At 62.3% G+C, this 18,778-nt stretch overlaps 1 protein-coding gene across 1 annotated transcript in view; it reads right to left on the reverse strand.

Annotated features, from left to right (window-relative positions):
* Nucleotides 1–18,778, reverse strand: part of LOC105509123 (brain-specific angiogenesis inhibitor 1-like) — a 26,615-nt gene that overhangs the window by 5,477 nt on the left and 2,360 nt on the right. Inside the window, exons 2-9 of the mRNA XM_011938226.1 lie at nt 18,103–18,205; nt 16,919–17,069; nt 16,313–16,382; nt 14,714–14,780; nt 12,387–12,472; nt 10,336–10,434; nt 5,624–5,795; nt 1,983–2,104 (exon numbers count right to left, since the gene is read on the reverse strand). Coding sequence (XP_011793616.1) covers nt 1,983–2,104; nt 5,624–5,795; nt 10,336–10,434; nt 12,387–12,472; nt 14,714–14,780; nt 16,313–16,382; nt 16,919–17,069; nt 18,103–18,205 — 870 coding nt within the window. The remainder of the gene's footprint in view (nt 1–1,982; nt 2,105–5,623; nt 5,796–10,335; nt 10,435–12,386; nt 12,473–14,713; nt 14,781–16,312; nt 16,383–16,918; nt 17,070–18,102; nt 18,206–18,778) is intronic.

Genomic DNA, 18,778 nt, shown 5'->3' on the forward strand with positions numbered 1-18,778 from the left:
AAACGTGAGCGAATGCGTCTGAGTGGTGCATGTACGTGTGTGCATATTTCTGTATGTGGCTCTGTGTGTTTCTGAGGTTGTGCGCGTGCACGCACGTGTGTGTGAGCCTGTCTGTATGGCACCCGTGTGCTCTCTGCAAGGCATCTGGGGAGCTGAGGACCTCCTACCTCCTCCAGTCTCGTCTCTCCCCCCAGTCCTCACGAATGGGCCTGGGCCTGCGGCACCAGAACTCTCCCCCTTGGTCCCCCACATCCCTCCAAGGGGGCCCTACCCACGGGCTGGGGAGAGGCGGTGGAGGGGGCTTAAACATGCAATTCGGGGCCAAGGCCAGCACCCACCACCTCAGGCAGCCACATCAGGCTGACAGGCAGCTGGGGAAGCAGTAGTGGGCGGCCCAGGCCCACCCTCAGGGAGCTCAGGACCTGCCCAGGCCTGGGGCTGTCCTTCTCCAGGGGCCCTGGGGCTCCAGGGGACGGGCCTGCCCTTCACTGAAAACCTGGAGGTTTTTTCCCTGCAAACGCAGGGATTGGGTTGGCTGGAGACAACGAAATACTCCCCCTGGGATCAGAGGTCAGGCCAGGAGGAACACTGGGGGAGGGGAAGCTGTGTCCCCAAGTGACAAGCTAGCCACTGGCGGACACCTGCGCCCTGGTTGACGGAGACACTGTGGCATGGAGCCGTGAGGGGCCTGCCTGGACGTCACCTGAGAGCCGAGCTGGCCGTCTCACCGAGGGACCTCCCCCTCCCCCGGGGCTGGACATGTCATCTGTCCAGGACAGGCCCTGCCTGTGAGCTTCATGACCACCATGAGGTGGCCAGGCACCCTGGGACCCGACCCAGGGAGCACCTCCCGCGTGCCAGCCGTGCAGAGTTCACCTGGGGTGCGGCCTAAGTCCAAACAGGTGGCCCGATGGGGCAAGAGTCAAGGAGGACTCCCTGGAGGAGGGGACCCATGGGAGAGTTCAGGGTAGGCAACCCCTGGGGTGGAAGCTTGTATGAAGGCCACAGGGGCAGGAGCAAGACCAGCACAGCGGCAGGTTCTGCTTAGGACCAGGCCAGGGCGTGGATGTTGTTCTGAGGCCTGGAGGGTGGAGAAGGGGGCCTGGCTGCACCCCGTGAGACAGCCCCCGGGTGCTGAGGCAGGAGGTCTAGTGACAGGTGTGGGTGGGAGCAGACTTGGTGACTAAGAGCCCACCATGGTCCTGGCTGGGCCCTGGGGGCACAGGGCTGCAGGAAGAAGATGCTGAGGTCCAGGTGTGAAGAGTTGAGGCTCCATGGGGGGCTGCTGGGGGCCCGTATGTAGGAGCCGCCACTCGGGCTGCCCTCCCAGGGCCTGTGCGTGTCCTGGGAACGCTGTGCTGTAAAGAGGGCAGGCCACAGGCACAGGCGCGGGCAGGGGCAGGGGGTGCAGAACACAGGGCTGAGGACGCCAGGATGGGCAGGGGGAGGGCAGAGAGCCCATAGAGGGTGGAGGCAGGATGGCTGGGGGCCACAAGGGAGGGTCACCACCCCTGCAGGGGCTGAGGCCAGGGCAGCACCCAGGGAGCACCAGGGAGGCAGCAGGTGGGAATATGCGGGGTAGGGGCAGCGGATGGGCAGGCTAGGCTGGACTCCTAGGTGGCAGCTGAGCAGGACACTCCTGGGTGGGGATGGAGGGCGATGAGGGTGGGCCTGGGAGGCGTGAGGATGGGGACCTTGCGATGAGGGCTGGGATGCTCAGAGGGCGGTGTCCAGCCAGACAGGCACTGCTGCAGCGGGGTGAGGGTGGGGTGGACGCAGCCTCCGCTGAGACCTCCAAACTCATCAGCTCAGCCCTTCCCAGGTGGAAACCCCGGACCAGGGGTTCCACTTGGCGAGCCTGTTTTCCCAACTGCACCCTGGGTTCAGAGGTCCTCTCAGCAGGGCTGCTGGGGCCCAGGGGAGCTTGGGGCACCGTGAGGGCCTGGAGGCACCCGGCGGGGGTACAAGGTGGGTGGGGCAGCCTGAGTCGCCGGGACCCGAATCCTACCATGAGCTGCGCGTGGCCGTTCTGGAAGGAGCCTCCTGAGTCCCCATTGCCCTCCTCCTGCCGGTCAACCACACGGCATTTCACAGCGTCCTGGACCTGGGAGGCAGAGCCGAGCACCTCAGTGGCAGCCACGCCCCTACCCTGCACCAGCGCCAGATCAGGTGAGCGACATCTCTGGGGTGGGCATCTCAGGGAAGGGCAGGGCCCCCCAGCGGGAGGCCTCCTCACAGGGCCACCTCTGGTCTGCAGGGTCATGACCCACTGGGTGGAGAAGGGGAAACGAGACCCCAGGAGGGGAAGAGCCTACCCCTCTCCTGTCTGAGATTCTCTCTACCGAGCTCCCAGCCACCGAGAGCTGCCGCAGGCCCTCGGGCCAGAGTCCGCCTGAGAGAACCTGTGATGACCTGTGGCAGGCCGAAGGTGTCCCTGGGCCCGGCCTGCATCTCCAGCAGCCTCAACGTCGTTGCCTTCTCTGAGCCAGTGGAAAGCCTGGCCCTCAGTGCCCTGCGAGTGTCCGCTGGGGGCGTGGGGTGCTGTGCCAGGGACCGTGAGCCTGGCCCTTCCCCACAGCCACCCCACTGGGAACGGCACACTCTGTCAAGGGGGATTTCACCCTTCACGGCCACCCAGTCTCCGGGCGGACAGCGGTGATGACGGCAGCAGGCTCTGTAGGAGGGGCTACAGAGGAAGACCTACCCAGCGGCCAGCACACAGCTTACGGACAGGGAGCTCCCAGGGAGGTAAAGACATCATCTAGGAATGTCAATTGTCCCTCCCCTGGGGCCAGTAGCTACCTCCTGCTGGCTGCTCTGGGCAGCACACTGATACTCCATCCGGTGGTAACAGTGTATAAAGGGAATCCTGGGGAGGGGGGCATGAAAGCACAGAGGGCTTCCTGGAGGAGGCATCCAAACAGAAGTTGGCAGAAGCAGAAAGAGGGCAAGCTGGGGCTCCTGGCTTCCAGGCACCCACCTACCTACCCACTCAACCATGGACCTGTGGCCCCGTTCCCTCACCCAGTGCTCTGCTTCATGCTGCTGGGGGGCTGAGGACACCCAGCCCACCCCTCTCATCAGGCAGATGGGGACCGAGGCCCAGAGCGGGCGAGAGAATTGTCCATGGCCTCACAGCTGGTCAGAGGCAGGGCCAGGCCTGGAAGCCAGGGTCTCGCTGGCCTCTGATCCTTGCACACCAGCTAAGGACTCCAGGCCGCCACGGCAGGTGTGCCTTCCTGCCATCCTCTCCCTCACGAACCTGCCCTGCAAATGCCTACTGGGCACCTACCGTGTGCCCGGTCCCACAGGCAGGTAGGGAAGTGTTCTTTGTGGGTGAGCAGAGGAGCTGGGGCTCCCCAAGTCCCTCCGGTACCCTCTCCGGGAACGCCAGAGCCAGCCTTAGCCCAGGAGGCCCCGGCTTCATTGGTAGACGAGGGACTGACTTGCCCATCTGCAGGAGTGTCCCAGGCCACAGGGCTGCTGGGCTGCCTGGCATGGCCTCCACCTGGCCCAGCCTCCTCAGCGTACCCTGCAGCCCTGGCCACCACCCCTGAGGCTGAGGACCTGGGTAGGGCTTGAGGCCCCTTGCTACCAGGCCCAGGCGGAAGGCCTCTCTGGGCAGGACTTGAAGGCCCTGCAGCATGGAGCCCACCCGCAGGGGCTGGGAGCTCACTGGGGACTTTGGGGTCTGGCCCTGGTGTCCTCTGTCCCCACCCACCATGAGCGCATGCCGGGTCCCCTCCTTCTCCGACCCCATGTGACAACCATGAGGCTTCTTGCACATCTGAGACCCCCAATGCCAGCTCTCTGCTCCAGGTGGCCCTGGGCTCTGCCTGCCTGGAGCTCCTCCTCTCCACTGTCTCCTTTGCAGCTCCCGTCACCGGTCAGTTGGTCTTTGGGGATTCGCCTAGTTGCTTGAGAAATCTCTCCAATTTCCATCCTTTCTATTTTGTGAAACATTTTGCCTCCATTTTCCTCCTACTGAGTTTTGAGCTGCTTTCTGTTTTTAATTTCCACAAGGCTCTTTTTGTTCCTTTTTCATAGGCTACTGTTCTTGTTTCACAGAAGCCAGGCACTGAGGGCCAGGAGTGTGGCCTTAGAGAAGAACTGCCTGGCCTCAAATCCCAGCCACGGTGACAAGCTCCCATGATGAGCTCCCTGGAGCTGTCCTGTCTGTGGAACGGAGCAGATGGCACCTGCTTTAGGAGCTGTCGTGAGATTCACTAACATGAGTTCACTGCTGGGGCCAGGGCCCGGCCCATGTGTTGCTCACCAGGGCGAGCAACTTCTCCCAGGTGAGGATAAGGAGGGGTCAGTGAGGTTTCTCCTTCCTGAGCTGCCTCTGTCCCCACGCTGTTTTCCTGCTTGTCTGGGTGGGTTGCAGCTTTAACAGGAGCTCTGCTGTCCTCATCAGGAGCTGCTGGGATGTAAGTGTGGAGCACTGCCCAGCTGGTGGCTGGCTGGTATGGGAGCCGTTTCACTGCTGCACGTCAGAACTCCGGCTCTTCCTCCTGTCTTTCCTCGAAATTAGATTGCCTCGAGAGCGGGTGTTCACACCTCCCCGCAGAGGTTTGGGTCCGGGAGGCCAGAGCTGGCACGTGACCCAGGCTCAGCGTGTCCACTTCCCCACTTGTTTTCAGGTGGCACCCCCATCTTCAGCTGTGCTGGCTGGGCCAGGCCAGAGCCCCTCTATTCACTCTGCCCAGAGAGTGAGGCCCAGGCCATGGAGGCCAAGCAGGGCAGCCCTGCCCTTCCAGGCTGGGATGGAAATCGCCACCTAAGGCCTGGAAAACCAGGGCACCCACGCCTGATGTTCCTGTGGCAGCCAGAGATCCTGGGGAGGGGGCGGGCCCCGCTCCTGCCACCCTCTGTCTGGCTCCCTACAGCTGGCCGAGGCCTGAGCTATCTCCAGTCAGCTGGGGCCGCATTTCTCATCCTGCTTCTCCACCTGCCAGCTCCCCTGCTGTCGGCGTCTCCCGTATTCTTCATCCTTGGGAACCTGAGTACTTTTCAACAGTCCCTCTGCCGTCTCTTCAGGGGGACCCAGGAAGAGTGAGGTGGCCACCCCGCTCCGGGGCCTTCCGCCCTCCTGGTGCTGATCTGGAAGCAGGTGTCCTCGTCCGCTGAGGTCGACATGCAGCTTTCCCACATTCCAGCCTCCGCCAGAGCATCCCAGTTGTGGCCACCAGGTGGTAGCTGGGATGCAGTTTGGTGAAAACCTTCTAGTGACACCTTCTGGAAAGATCCAGAAAATGCCAGAAGCAGGAGTCTCTATTGCCCTGGAAGCTGTCTACTTCTGCTGCTGGCTTCCTTGCTCCTGTAGGCCGCTTGAGGATGGGGCCCCTTGAGGATGGGGGCCCCATGTCCCCCACACCCCTAAGCCAGGTGCAGGGCATCTTTGGGAAGGTGCTGCACTGCCTGGGCTGCTCCCAGGGAGTCAGGGGGACACACTCACCTGCAGGCCCCGCTCTGTGGACCACCGAGGCCTGCAGATGCGTCAGGGCCGCGGATGCTGCGCCTACCCACAATCTCCCTGCCAAAGTCCTCGGGGAAGGAGGAGGCCACCCAGCAGCCCCGGGACCCTACAGGAACCCGGCCCGACATCGGCTGTCCCACCCACCTCTCTACGGAGGATACAGTGCACCATGACGATGACGAAGCCCTCCAGCGAGTCGAAGACGGCGAAGAGGATCTGGAAGAGGGCGGAGCGGCGGTCGGTGACGGCGAGCACGGCCGACATCCAGGTCAGCGCCAGCAGCGGCAACACCACGCAGGAGCTCCACAGGGAGGCCCTGGGGATGGAGGGCGTCAGCGCTGCCGCCCCAGCCCCTGCCCCCAGGGACACCCTGCCCTGAACCCTGCATCTCCAGGCCTTGGTGGGGACCCAGCCCTAAGGCCCGGTCTCTCTCTGGGGGCCTAGGTCAAACAGCACATCTTCTCTGGGGTGAGTCTCCCTAGGGGTCCTCCACCGCCCAGGCTGCGTCTGCACCCTCTCTCCTCCCCAGGGCTCCCCCAGTCCTGTCCCACGCTCTGCCCCTTCCCTCTCGAGCCCATCCCCCAGGCTGGGGAGGAGCCCACCGTCAACACTGAGGTCCCAGCACCCGCTCCCCAAGCCCAAGGTCTCTGACGGGACCCAGGCACTCAGGAGGGAGGTCCTGGGAAGCTGGGCAAGGGCGAAGGGCTCTTTGGAGAAGATCCAGGTTCCTGACAGTCTAGGAGGTGACAGGGGAGGGGAGACAGGCTGGAGGGGGATGGGCTGTCTGGTGTGGGGTAGGCCAAGTAGGATCCCCTGGTCCAGGATCCTCAGACAGCCCACAGGCCCCAGGTGAGGGGTCCAGGCCCTGAAGGGCAGAGCAAGATGGCCATGGTGGGGAGGGAGGGTGGAGCCCAGAACTCAGAGACCTGGAGGGAGAGAGAAGCTTGGAGGGAATGAGATAGAGGACAGATGGACGGACAAAGCCAGCAGGGGAGGAGCAGAGGAGAGACAGAGACAGGCGACAACAGACAGACGGACAGGCGCCTCCTCCTCTTCGCGGGCCAGCTCCGCCCATGCCTCCTGAGCCCCAGCGGCCACCTGCCTGTAGACCTGTCCTGCTGCCTCTGCCCCTCAGTGCCACCCCCTCTCCCAGGGAGTCCTCCAGGAGCCCCACACCAGCCCTCGCCCCTGCCCCTGCAGCCCAGCCTCACTGGGAGCAGTGAAGACCTGGGCCCCTCCCCACATCCACCCACGGGGTTCTGTGGTGGCCTCTGAGCCTGTGCTCTCCTCCTCACAGCGGGGACACCAAGCTGCCTCCCAGGGCTGTGGGACACCGACAGGCCAGCAGGACCCCGGCCGCGGCGAGTGCTCAGGAGGTGGCCCTGTGCCTGCCCGCAGGGGGCCCCACAGCCTGCAGGACTGTCATCACCACCAGGAATGGGTGCTGGCGCCAGCTTCCCTCCTCCCCTCCTCCTGCACAGGATTGCCCTGCAGGCAGGGGGAGCTGGGGCAGGAGGACTGAATAGGGAGTAGGGGACCCATTCTGGGTCAGAATGCCAGGCAGGAGCTGGCACATGAGGGTTGGCAGGAGAGATGCTGGAATGACCTGGAGTCTGCCAAGACAAGGGCCCCCAAAACCGCATGCTCTGCTCCTCAGCCCTCTCCAGCGTGGCTTGGCCACCAGTGCTGCTCCCACCCCTAGTGTGGGATGTCTGTGCAGGGCCCAGCCCCCAAGGGATATGTGTCCCCATCTCTTGGGACCTCCCAGCAGGCCCAGCCCCTCCATGCCGCCTCCTGGACTCTCTTCCTCCCCTCCTCCGCCCAGCCGTCTACCCCAGGCCTGGGCCTGCTTTTCTTCCATGATGCTGTCTGGTGGTGATCTGTCTGGCCCCGGCCTCAGGTGTTACCACAAGCCTATGGCTAGGACACGTGCAGGCCCAGAGCCCGGAGCAGCACCAGGACAGAGGGCCTGGTCTTGCACAGCCAGCGCCTCCCAGGTCTCAGGGTACAGTGGCCCTGGCCACGCACCTGCCCCTCCTGCTCTTGGGCATAGGATGGGCTCTAACAGCCTCATGGGACTCCCTCTTCCCTGCACAGCTTTGGAGTCTGCTAGAGGCCCCCCAACCTCCTTCGCCCTTCCCCTGGCCCTGGAGAGCCTGCCCCTGCTCCCCTCGCACTCCTTGCCTGGGAACTTAGGCGGCCGGAGAGGCCTCCCTTGCCCATGACGGTGCCGCTCCCTCCAGGCTGCAGCAGCAGACAGGGCCCCGCTGTCACTCACTGCTGTGTCCCTGCACCTGGCACAGAGCCTGTGACGAGGAGGCCCTCCATCAATATTCACAGAGCCAAGGAATGACTCACTGACACAGAGGAGGACCCCTCGGCTGGGGCCTTGGTTTTCCCATGGCTATAAGCTGGAGAATCTCTCTTCTCCCTTCCAAAGCTGGTATTCTTTGAGCCAGGACCCTGGACTCCTCTCTTCACCCAAGTTCTGAGAGGAGGTGCAGGGCCTCACTCCCCATGGAGACTTCTTTGCCTGCTGTCAGTCACCCCTGCTGCTGCCCAACAGGGGGCTGGGTCTCCAGGCCTGACATTTACAGCCTGATCTGCTGCCGTTGGCAGGTGGCCTGGGGCCTGGGGCCCCGTAAATTACTCCCACACCGCAGCTCGGCCTCTGTAGCTTGGAAACATTTCTGCAGAGAGTGGTGGGAAGGAAGCAGAAACGCCCGGGAGCCGCTGAAGGGGAGGCCAGGAGTGCCCAGCTGCACCGCACCTGCTCCCGTCTGGAGAGGCAGGGGCCCGGGGTGTGGGGAGAGGCCTTGTGTGACTTTAAAGGGAACATCCGTATGGCCTCCACTTCTCTCTGATGGAATGAGATGGGGCGGATCTCACAGCCTCCACCCCATCCCTGGTGTTGAGACAAAGAAAACGCAAACTAGCCCCAAAGAACCGGAACTTCCCAGGGCCTGGCAGGCCAGTGTGGATGCCGCCCCAACTCCAAGCTTACTCCTCCCACCCAGGCTAGCCTCACCCCGACTCGCATCTGCACAGCACCAGGGCCCAGAGCTCTTTCTCCCATCGCTCCTAAAACCCTGGGCCCCTAGTGCCTGGCTCAGGGAGCAAAGCAGGAGGGTACAGGGCTATGCGCCTGGGGGTACGGCCGTGAAGGCTCATCTTGGGTTGAGGGGACAAGATGACCCCCTCAGGCTGGAAAGCCCAGACACTCTAGGCCAGCCGGCCCCACCCACCTGAGCCCATACTGCCCTGCCTTACACACAGCCCCAAGGCTGCCCAAGTCAGCAGAGGAGCCACTGACTCTGAGCACTTCCTTCCCTGTTCCCTTGGACCCGGTTGCTTCTTGCTCTCAGGCACACATGCGTGTGCACACACACACACGCATTCACACACTCACCTATAAACACACTCCCACATACACAATACTCACATGCAGACCCACATGCACACACTTACACACACAGGCACATGCCCGATTATATACACACACATATACACACATACACAAAATACCAGGTTGCACTCACACACCATGCACACTCACACGTACACACACTGGGTTGCACTCACACACAGACGCACGCTCACAGGTACACACACAGATGCATGCTCACAGGTACACACACAGACGCACGCTCACAGGTACACACACAGATGCACGCTCACTTACGCACACATAGATACTTGCTCATACGTGCACACACCGGTTGCGCTCACACAGATGCACGCTCACACATACACACACTGGGCTGCACTCACACACAGATGCACACTCACACATATGCATACATAGATGCACGCTCACACATACACACACTGGGCTGCACTCACACACAGATGCACACTCACACATACACACACTGGGCTACACTCACACAGATGCACACTCACACATATGCATACATAGATGCACGCTCACATGTACACACACCAGGTTGCACTCACACATAGATGACGCACATATCCAGGCATATTCTCACACCTGTACACACACACTTGCACACTTGTGGCCCCAGAGGTAGCATCAGCAGCAGAGAACGCCACACTCAGTACACCTGAGGGCGCGCCCAAGGGGGTACTGGGGCAGTAGGCTACAAGGGAAATGAAAAGCCTGGAACGAAAGCAAGTGCTCTCACATGGACACGCACACACACACACCTGGTCATGCTCTCCCACACGAACGCACACTCATGTACACTCATATGCACTCATACACACGCACACACCTGGTGACACGCTTGCATAGGCGCACACACAGCCACTGGCACGCATGCACACTCATATGCGTGCACACACACCTGGCCATGCTCTCACATGCGTGCTCACGTGCACTCACAGGGAGGGAGGCTTCCCATTAGGCAAGCCAGGGTCAGTCTCCTCGCCCCACCACAGAGCTGCGGGGCTGTCGGGCGCAGACCCCTGCCCAAGCATCAGCCATCCTGGGCTCCATGCCAGCAGCACCAGGGGTGGGGGTGGGGGTTCAACTCCAGAACCAACAAACCACAGCTTGCAGCTTGGCACACACTCGGGCCCTGGAGGGACAGGACTGACCACTCCTTCCCAACCGCAGCCCGGCCCACAGCTGCACTCCACCCGTGCCCAGGCCGGGCCCCACGCCCTGCACCCGCGGTGCCTTGTGCTGCCAGGCCTAGAGCAGGCCTATGGGGAGGACGGAAGGAGGAGCTGGGGGCAGTGGGTCGGGGGACAGGAGTGGCCTAGAAACCCAGAGTGGACGGCAGAAAAGGAAGAAATGAAAGATAAACATAAAACAAACAGAAGGTGACTCAGAGCGCGCAGAGCCCCAAGGGTGGGCCTAGGAGGGTGGTGGCAGCAGAGGCACTAACATGGCGTTACTGGTGGCGTCGGAGGTGGCATCGGCGGCAGAGAGGACTCCACACTCGGCACACTTGAGGGTGCACCCGAGGGGGTGCGGGGGCGGCTGACTGCAAGTGAAATTAACAGGCTGAAACAAAAGCAAGCGCTCTGCTCTCAGAACCCAGGCGGGGGGGGGGGGGGGGGGGGCCCCACAGTGCAAAACCAGCCACTCAGGAGTCCAGCCTGGGCTCCGACAGGGACGGTCCTGGGGGCTCTCGGTCACTTCACAAACTCAGGCCTTGGGCGTGGGCGCTGTGGTGGGCAGGGCTGTGCGCTGCACGTGGCGGGCGCTGGGGGAGGCAGCACAGCACTCCTGTGCTCAGCTGAGGGTGGACCCTGACTCCGTCTGCATAAAGTGGCAAAATTCCCAAAAGGAGGCCACTGCACCTTCCTCTCCCCTTCCCGTGTGTCTGCGAGGGAGCTGACCTGGGCAGGGACCTCGTGCAGGTCCTCCTGGCATGTGTATGCTCACGCGTGTGCACCCATGCGTGTGGACGTGCGTGCACACATAGACCAGTGTACTGGGCACCCCTCCACCCTAACCTCCATCCCTGTCTACGTGGGCAGCGAATCCGACACGGCCACGCAGGCGAGTCCGGGTGTGCTCCCGGGATGTGTGCACCTAACGCAGCTGGCCCCTGTTGCACACACAGGGTGAGGTGGGCAGAGTGCAGGCCGCCTGGGCTTGGCTCTAGTGTGTGCCCACCTGGGCTGGAAGCTCAGCTCCACCAGTCACTCACCCTCCCTAAACCTCCATTTACTCAGCTGTAAGATGGGAATATAACCACAGAATCTGCCACCATGGTTATTCTAAGAAGCAAACAAAACATCCACACTGGATGAGCACCAAAGATCACTGCTGCTTTTACGATCAGGTAATGGCAGGCAGTCTGCCATGCTCAGACCCTGGATGTGTAGCCCTGGGGACCTCTTCTGAGTGTGACCGCTGTCTCGGGAGCAGTGTGGGACAGGGTGTTACGGGGGCAGGTGGTGCAAAGCCTTAGAGAAACCTGTTCCAGCCTCCATTTCCCAGGCCAGGAGACAAAGCACCGGGACTCCCACCCAGAGCGACGGACCCCAGGGCCACTCCACACACTCAGCATCGGAGGCCAGCTCGGCTGGTTCTTAACCAGGACCAGAACCCACAGGCACCCAAGGGGAAGGAAGGCTTCCTGAAGCTTCTGTTCACTGGGGACAGCAGGAGGAGCCAGGAAGAGACAGAGACAGGAACAGAGAGACACAGAGAGACCGAGCATCCAAGCAAGACTGGCACGGAGGGGAGGGGCCCACGCAGACACCAGCCAGGGTTGGATGACACAGAGAAGCAGGCAGAGGTGAGGGGCGGGGGGCCGGGGGGGCGGGAGGACAAAGAGGGGCTCGTCCGCCCTAGTCAGCTCCCCACACCCCACAGCTTCCCCTCTGTGCCCAGGACCTTGTCTCTGAAAGGTGGGCACAGCCACACATCCCAAGCGCCTCCACCCTGCTCCCGGGCCCTGTCAGCTACTGTGCTGAGAGCACTCCCTGGGCTTGGGTTCCCTGGAGGGAGGAGCATTAGCTCCACCTGTCCCCTGCACCGTCCTCATGATGCAGGTCCCACAAGGACAGGGAGTTCCTGCATGGACAGGCGACAGCCTCCCCCTGGCCATGGAGCAAGCCTTGTGGTGGGGGAGTGGGAGGCCAGGGACCCCCAGCACCCAGCATCGGGGGTGCCACCCTGTGAGCCGGCCAGAGGTGGGGTATCCCGGCACAATCAGTTTCACCGCTTCTGAGGACTTTATGGGGTCCACCCCACCCAGGTCAGATGGAGAAACCGTGGCACGGTGAGAGGGGCTGGCTGAGCCTACAGAGCCTAAGGGGCCTCTGTACTCAGTGCCTCCGTTTCCCCACCCGCTCCGGGGTCCCTGGACCTGCAGTCTCGGACTGGGCATGGAGCATCCTCCATCCCCCGGGAGCCCGGGGCTGGGTGGGCTCTGGATCTTGCACTCCGGGCAGGCAAGGAGCCGTGTGGCCCTGGTCCTACCCTGCCCGCTCCTTCAGCTTCTTGTCCGTGATGCCGTCTTTGGACACGAGCTTGTTGAACACCAGGATCCCAATGACCATGTTCACCTGCCGGGTAGAGAGGGGTGGGAGTGTGGGGGTGGGGGCCGCCGTAGGCTCAGGGCCAACATTGGTTGGACTGACGCTGGCTATGCTGACCATGATCCCCTACTACACTCAGGGTCACCTCCCGTGCCTCCATCACAGGAACCCCAGTGCCTGATGTGACGTCAGGTGACCTCTAGCCCAGCTGCCAACCATGCAGGACCCTGTGTGTCACCCGCACCGTCAGCACCTCTGCTGTGCTCCTTGCATCCCTTCCACCAGGGAGTTCCACACCCACAGGGTCCAGAGGCCCTTGCCAGCCTGCAGCTGAAACCTGCCTAAGGGACACCAATCCTGGCTCTCCCTGGGACCGCACGCTTCCTGGCTCTCTGCTCTGGGCAGGCCACCTCCTCTCTCTAGACTTCCTTCCTGATCTCCCTCTCCTATTCCCGTCAAACTAACTGCCCACCCCGTAAGGGTCCTGGCTGGGCGCCTGCACCCAGGGAGGCTCTTCTTGGGCTCTAATGTAAGTCTCCCATGCCTGCCACTGTCCAGGCTACCACTCAAGACAAGAGCTGTTTCCGGAGCACCCCGGGGAAGCCACTGGCCCTGAGCATCTGGGGGTCTCCCCCTGTCTCCTGGCCTCCTCTGCTAAGGGGAAGGAGGAGTCAGGGCCATATTCTCTGCTCCCCAACTGCCAGAGGCTCCCTGAGGCCCTCCTCCTGCATCCCCACTCTGCAGAAAGATGCTGCCAGGACCCCGAGGGGCAAGGCCTGACTTCCTCAGGCCCAGGTTCCAGAAGCTGGAGGCTGGGAGACCCCAGGACCCCATGGACCCCTGGACTAGGCATTTCACGTCCAGAAGACCAGGGTGGTAGACGGTGCAGCCCTCCAGCTCAGGGCTCATGACCACACACCCGGCCTGCTTTCCACAAAGGATACAGTTCCCAGACACCCACATCACAGCCTTGGCCAGCCTGATGGGTGGTGGCCTCTTTCCTGGGCAGCCTAGTTTTCTGATGTGGCCGGAGCACAGAAGAGAGGATAGGCACCAGTGACGGGCCACTGCCTGCAGCAGGCTCTGCCCGGCCTGCACCACGTGGTCCCAAGGACAGGAGGGGCTGCTGGGGCTCAGGTCCCACAGCCCCGAGTTAGACTGCCTTCCTGACACATCCTGAGGAGGGGTGTACAGGGGTAGGGCTCCTGTCTCTGTCCCCTTTCCCACGACCTCCATCCCCAGGTGCCTGGGGCACTGCCCAGCTGGCACTGAGGCCAGCTCTAGAGGTGCTGACAGGTACCCCACTCCTCTCCTGCCTCCCACCTGGAGGAAGGAATAAAGAAGGTGGGATTCCACAGCCAGGACTGTGAGGAGGGGTCTGGGGCTGCCCAGGGATGGCGCCCCACTGCCCCTCCAACCCCCACTAGGCTCCCCAACTGCCCTACAGGGCTAGCACCCCCTCACCCCCTATGCACGTTTCTCTGCTGGGCCCAGCCTGTGCCTGAGTCTCCACTAGAAGGAGGTGTGGCCCTGCAGAGACACCGCTCATGATGGCAGGAATTACTGGATACGGATGGCCTCTCCTGGGGGGAGGGGAGGTGATGCTGGGTGTGAACCCTGGTGCTCCGCCAGAGTAGAGGGACAGGGACTGGCTAAGCAGAATCAGAGCTGGACCCAGCAGAGGCCAGTGACCCCAGGCAGGTCCCCCAGTCTGCTGCAGCTCATCTGTGACCCCGGGACAGTGACCCTGCATGCCACCTGCCACAGTCTTGCCTTCCTCCACACAAAGGTGGGAGGAGAGTGGGAAGGAAAGTCCAAGGACCCACACAGGGAAGGTCCTCACTGGGGCCCCCAAAGGGGCAAGCAGCCGTGGTCACCAGCCTCACATCTGGCGCTTGGGGCCAGACACCCACCACCCAGGTCTAGCCTGCAGCTCCCCGCTGCTCACATCATCTGTCTGTCCCCGGCTTCCTCCCACGCCACTCACCACACCCGCAGGGATCTCCTGGCAGGTACACAGCTGGCGCCCAATAATCAGGCAAGCTGAGACTCACAGGTGTGAAGGGTCACTACCCTGGCCCAGCCCCTACACCGCACGCTGAAGGCAGGTCAGAGTGGGGCTGTGGGCACCCCCACCCCCTGGTGATGAGGGCCGTCCTGAAGGGACAGCAGGTGCACAGCCTGGGGCAGGAGAGAGCACCGAGGCCCAGGAGGCAGGTGGGGGGCCCGGGCAGGGTTGCAGGCAGTGGGGTCCAGGCGGGTCAGTACCAGCACAACGGCAGCAGCCGGTCCCACGAAGGCATAGAGCAGTCCTCCCTCCAGGGAGAGCCAGCAGCTGGGGAGGAGACAGGCCATCAGCACCGCCCCCGTGCAGAGGGGTGTGCAGAGGGGTGCTGCCGGCCTCTCAGGAGTAGGGGAGGTGAGCTGGGAAGTGGCAGAAGAAAACTAGCACTTATTAAGCGCCTTCTGCGTGCAGGGCAGGTCACACCCACTCTTTAGACTTAGAATCCTCAGGACCCCCAGGCAGTCACCGTCACTCCCATTTTACAGATGGGGACAGTACCAGAGTGGGGGACCCATCTGCTTAGAGCCACACAGCAGGGGCACCAGGCTGGCAGGGCAAAGGTCACCTGACGGTCCCTCCTTCCCCAGGCCTGGACCCTTCCCGGCTCTTCTCTTGGGGTCTCCTTCCTGACGTGATGCTCGAATGCCGGGGCTGGGTCCCTGGCCCACAAGGCTCAGGCCCCATGGCCTCAACACCTGGTCCTACGCTCACACATCTGGTCTGCATCCTCCCCACCACCCACCCAGTCAGTAGCCCCACACTCCCCAGATCTCTGGACACCACCCGTGGTGCCCATGGAAATCTGAAACCCAATAAGGACCGTTCCCTCGACCCTGAGCAGCCTACCCCATGTCGTCTGTCAAACAAACTCCTCTTCATCCTTCAGAACCCCACTTCAATGTCCCCATCCCCTCCTGATCCATCCCTGGCTCCAGCAGGCCAGGTGTTTGCTTGTCTCATGTCTGGAGACAGTGTCTGGATTTCCCTCTCAGCACTCAGCCCCTGGGCCCTCAGCTATGTCCACTCCCTATGGCCACTCAGGGCAGTGCTCCAGGGGGTGCCACATCCTGTTCCCAGGGGCTCCAGAGTGAGCCAGGCCTGCTCCAGTCCTCCCACTCAGCCAGCATTGGTCACTTCCTCCTGCCTCTCGCTTCCCACTGCTCCCCTCCCTGCAGCCAGGCCCTCCCTCCAAGCCTCGGTTCCCCTTCCCCACCCCAGTTCTTCTGCCCATCCTGAGCCCCAGACCCTCTCTCCCCACCTTGGGAAGCACACTGCCTCTAGGATGACAGCAAGCGTCCTGGCCTGCCATTTAAGGCCCCAAGGACCTGGTCGAGCTGACCCTTCAGGGTCTCAGTGATGTCATCTGTGACATAAGCCTCCGACCCCTGCCCTGCCTGCCACAGGCCTGCTGTAGGGGTGTGCCCACTGTGCCCAGAGTGCTTGTGTCTCAAATAGCCCTCCCTCTCATCAGCACCATGCAGAGATGGCCTCCCCACCGAGCAGATGGGGAAACTGAGGCTCAGAGTGGCTAATGGACCAACTGACCGAGGCGGGCCCTGCGAGCCTGGTTTCTTTCAATACCACTGCCCACTGCTTGCTGCCAGGGAGAAGCTGGCTGACCAACAGGGAGGGGCTGCCCAGGGGGCTCAGCCTCCAGCCCCTGGGGCCCCACCCTCCCTGAGCCTCTGTGAGATGGTCAGGGTCACACAGGGGGAGGGCATGGCCAGCCCTCACCCTCCAGGGCGGCGGAAAACTCTGGGGGCCATGCGGCCATCCACCACACCCCCAATGCCCCGACTCACTAGTTCATGGTGCTGTACCCTTTGGCCTTGGTGAATCCCACGGAAATGGCCACAACCAGTGCAGGGAGCCCTGAAGGAGCAGAGAAAGGGCGTTGGCCCCACCCAAGTCCCCAGCCAGCCTCCACCTCCTCCCAGCCCTGCCTTGGAGGGCGGGGGCCAGGCAGGTGCTTTTGAAGCCCCCAACAGAGGATGGGGCTGAGCAAGAGATGGGGCAGGAGATGAACAAGGCAAGGGCCTGTGGAGCTGGGCACGGGGCGGTCCAATGAGCAGAGAACACACAGTGTGCCCAGCACAGCTGACTCACAGAGAAATCAGGAATCATCTTTTTGTATATGTAAGTCCCAAACAGTGCACCGGACATAATCGTGCTAGAAATGTTTCCGTTATCTACACATGAAAGGGAACTGGGTGTCCTGTGCTTTACCTGGCGACTCCATGGAGGAACGAGGGCCCAGAGGGAGAAGAGGGAGAAGCCCACCCAAGCAGCAACTGAGGCCCCAGGGGTCCACAGGGCATGGGGAGAGGAGGGGCTGCCAGGGCAGAACAAGCAGTCGGGGCCAGGAGGAAGAACATCTGCCCAGGAGGGTCGGGGAGGCCGCGGCTCACCCCAGCCCAGGCAGAGGAAGCGCTTGCGGATGAGGCGGTTCCGGAGGTGGCCCGTCACGGCCATGTAGGACTGCCAGGCCTCGGTGAGCACCCAGCAGAAGGAGGACAGGAAGAAGAAGTGCAGGAAGGCGGCCACCAGCGTGCACACCACCTGCGTGGGGCCGAGGGCGGGGCAGGCTGGGCAGGTGCTCCCCGGCCCCACACCTGCCCCCACTGAGTGCCTGTCTGCAGCTGGAGGCCCAGCACCCAGCACCCTCGCTGGGACCCGACCAGGTCCCCAGGCAGAAGGCAATCCAGAGATCACCTGGTCCCTGCCCTGAGATGGGTTGTTGACCGTCTAAGCCCCCTTGGGACAAACAGACCCTCCCTCTCCGCCTTCCTCAGCACCATTCATAGCCACACCAAATGCTAAGCAGGGGCCTTTTAAAGTCCAGGTGCCTGCCCATGCGTTCAGGAGGTAATAAGCCCGAGGCCCAGGGAGGGCATGTCACACCCCGAGGACACAGAGCAAGTGGCAGGCAACCTCACCCACGCCGCGGCCCTGAGCTTCTGCCACAGCACACGGCAGGCCCCGGGCCCAGGCCTTCTCCAGCTCCCTGCAGGCCTCTTGCTTTATTTTCTCTCCTACATTGTCAGCGTGGCACCGTGAGGAAGCAGAGGCCCCCAGCCAAAGGCTGTACCTGCCACATTTAGTGGGATGGGGTGTGGAGACCACAGGGTAGGAACGAGGGATGGCAGGTCTGGGGAGGGCTGGCAGGGGCCCACCATGAGAGGCCAGCTTCAAGGCTGGCGAGGGTGGGGGTGAGAGGGTGGACCACGGGAGCCTCTGTCACCACAATACCACTCTTCTTGGGTGCCACTCCCCAGCCCTGAGGCAGCTTAAGCTGAGGCCGAGCCCACTGCCCACAGCGGGCTGGGCAGGGCTGAAGCAGGTTCATCCTGAAGGGCAAGTCCAGCAGAGAGGCCGGGACACCAGCTGCCCTTCCAGCCGGCTGACCAGCCCGACAGGCTCCTGCAGCCACAGCGGAAGGCGCAGAACTCCCTGTAGCTGGGGCAGCCTCCTCCTGCTCCCACACCCACCTGCCTGAGTTTCCCAGGAATCCCACGGCCCAGGCCCCTCCTGGGGTTCATCCTCACCGCCTGAGGATGCTGGGAGGTGCATGACAGGATGCAAGGCTGCCTACCTTGTTGCGGGTCTGGGTCTGCCCGATGAGGATGAGCGCATTGGAGGAGATGATGGACAGGCAGAAGTTGATGAGGATGACAGAACGCTCCGAGCGGATGTACCTGTGGAGAGTGTGGGGGCCCAAGGTCAGCACCCAACAGAACCCCATCTGCACAGGAGCTGTGGTCCTGTGGCACCAAGACCAGGGCCCCACCCCATTTCCTGCAGGCATTGTCACCAACAGCACCACCACCATCACCATCATCATCACCATTACACCATCACCACACAATTACCATCATCACCAACACAACCATCACCATCACCACCATCACCACCATCACAATCATTACCACCATCACTACCATCACACCATCACCACCATCGCCATCATCACATAATCACTACTACCACCACTACACTATCACCAGCATCACCATAATCACCATCACACAATCACTACCACCATTACCACCACATCACCACCACCGTCACCACCACCACTACATCACCACCACCATTATCACACAATCATTACCACTATCACCATTATCAACAAGCATCACCACCATCACCATCACAATCATTACCACTATCACCATTACCAACACAACCACCACCATCAGCACCACTATCACCATCACAATCACTACCACCATCACCATCACATCACCACCACCACCATCACCACACCA

This window comes from Colobus angolensis, unplaced genomic scaffold, assembly GCF_000951035.1.
Source record: "Colobus angolensis palliatus isolate OR3802 unplaced genomic scaffold, Cang.pa_1.0 Scaffold17, whole genome shotgun sequence".
Taxonomy (NCBI): domain Eukaryota; kingdom Metazoa; phylum Chordata; class Mammalia; order Primates; family Cercopithecidae; genus Colobus; species Colobus angolensis.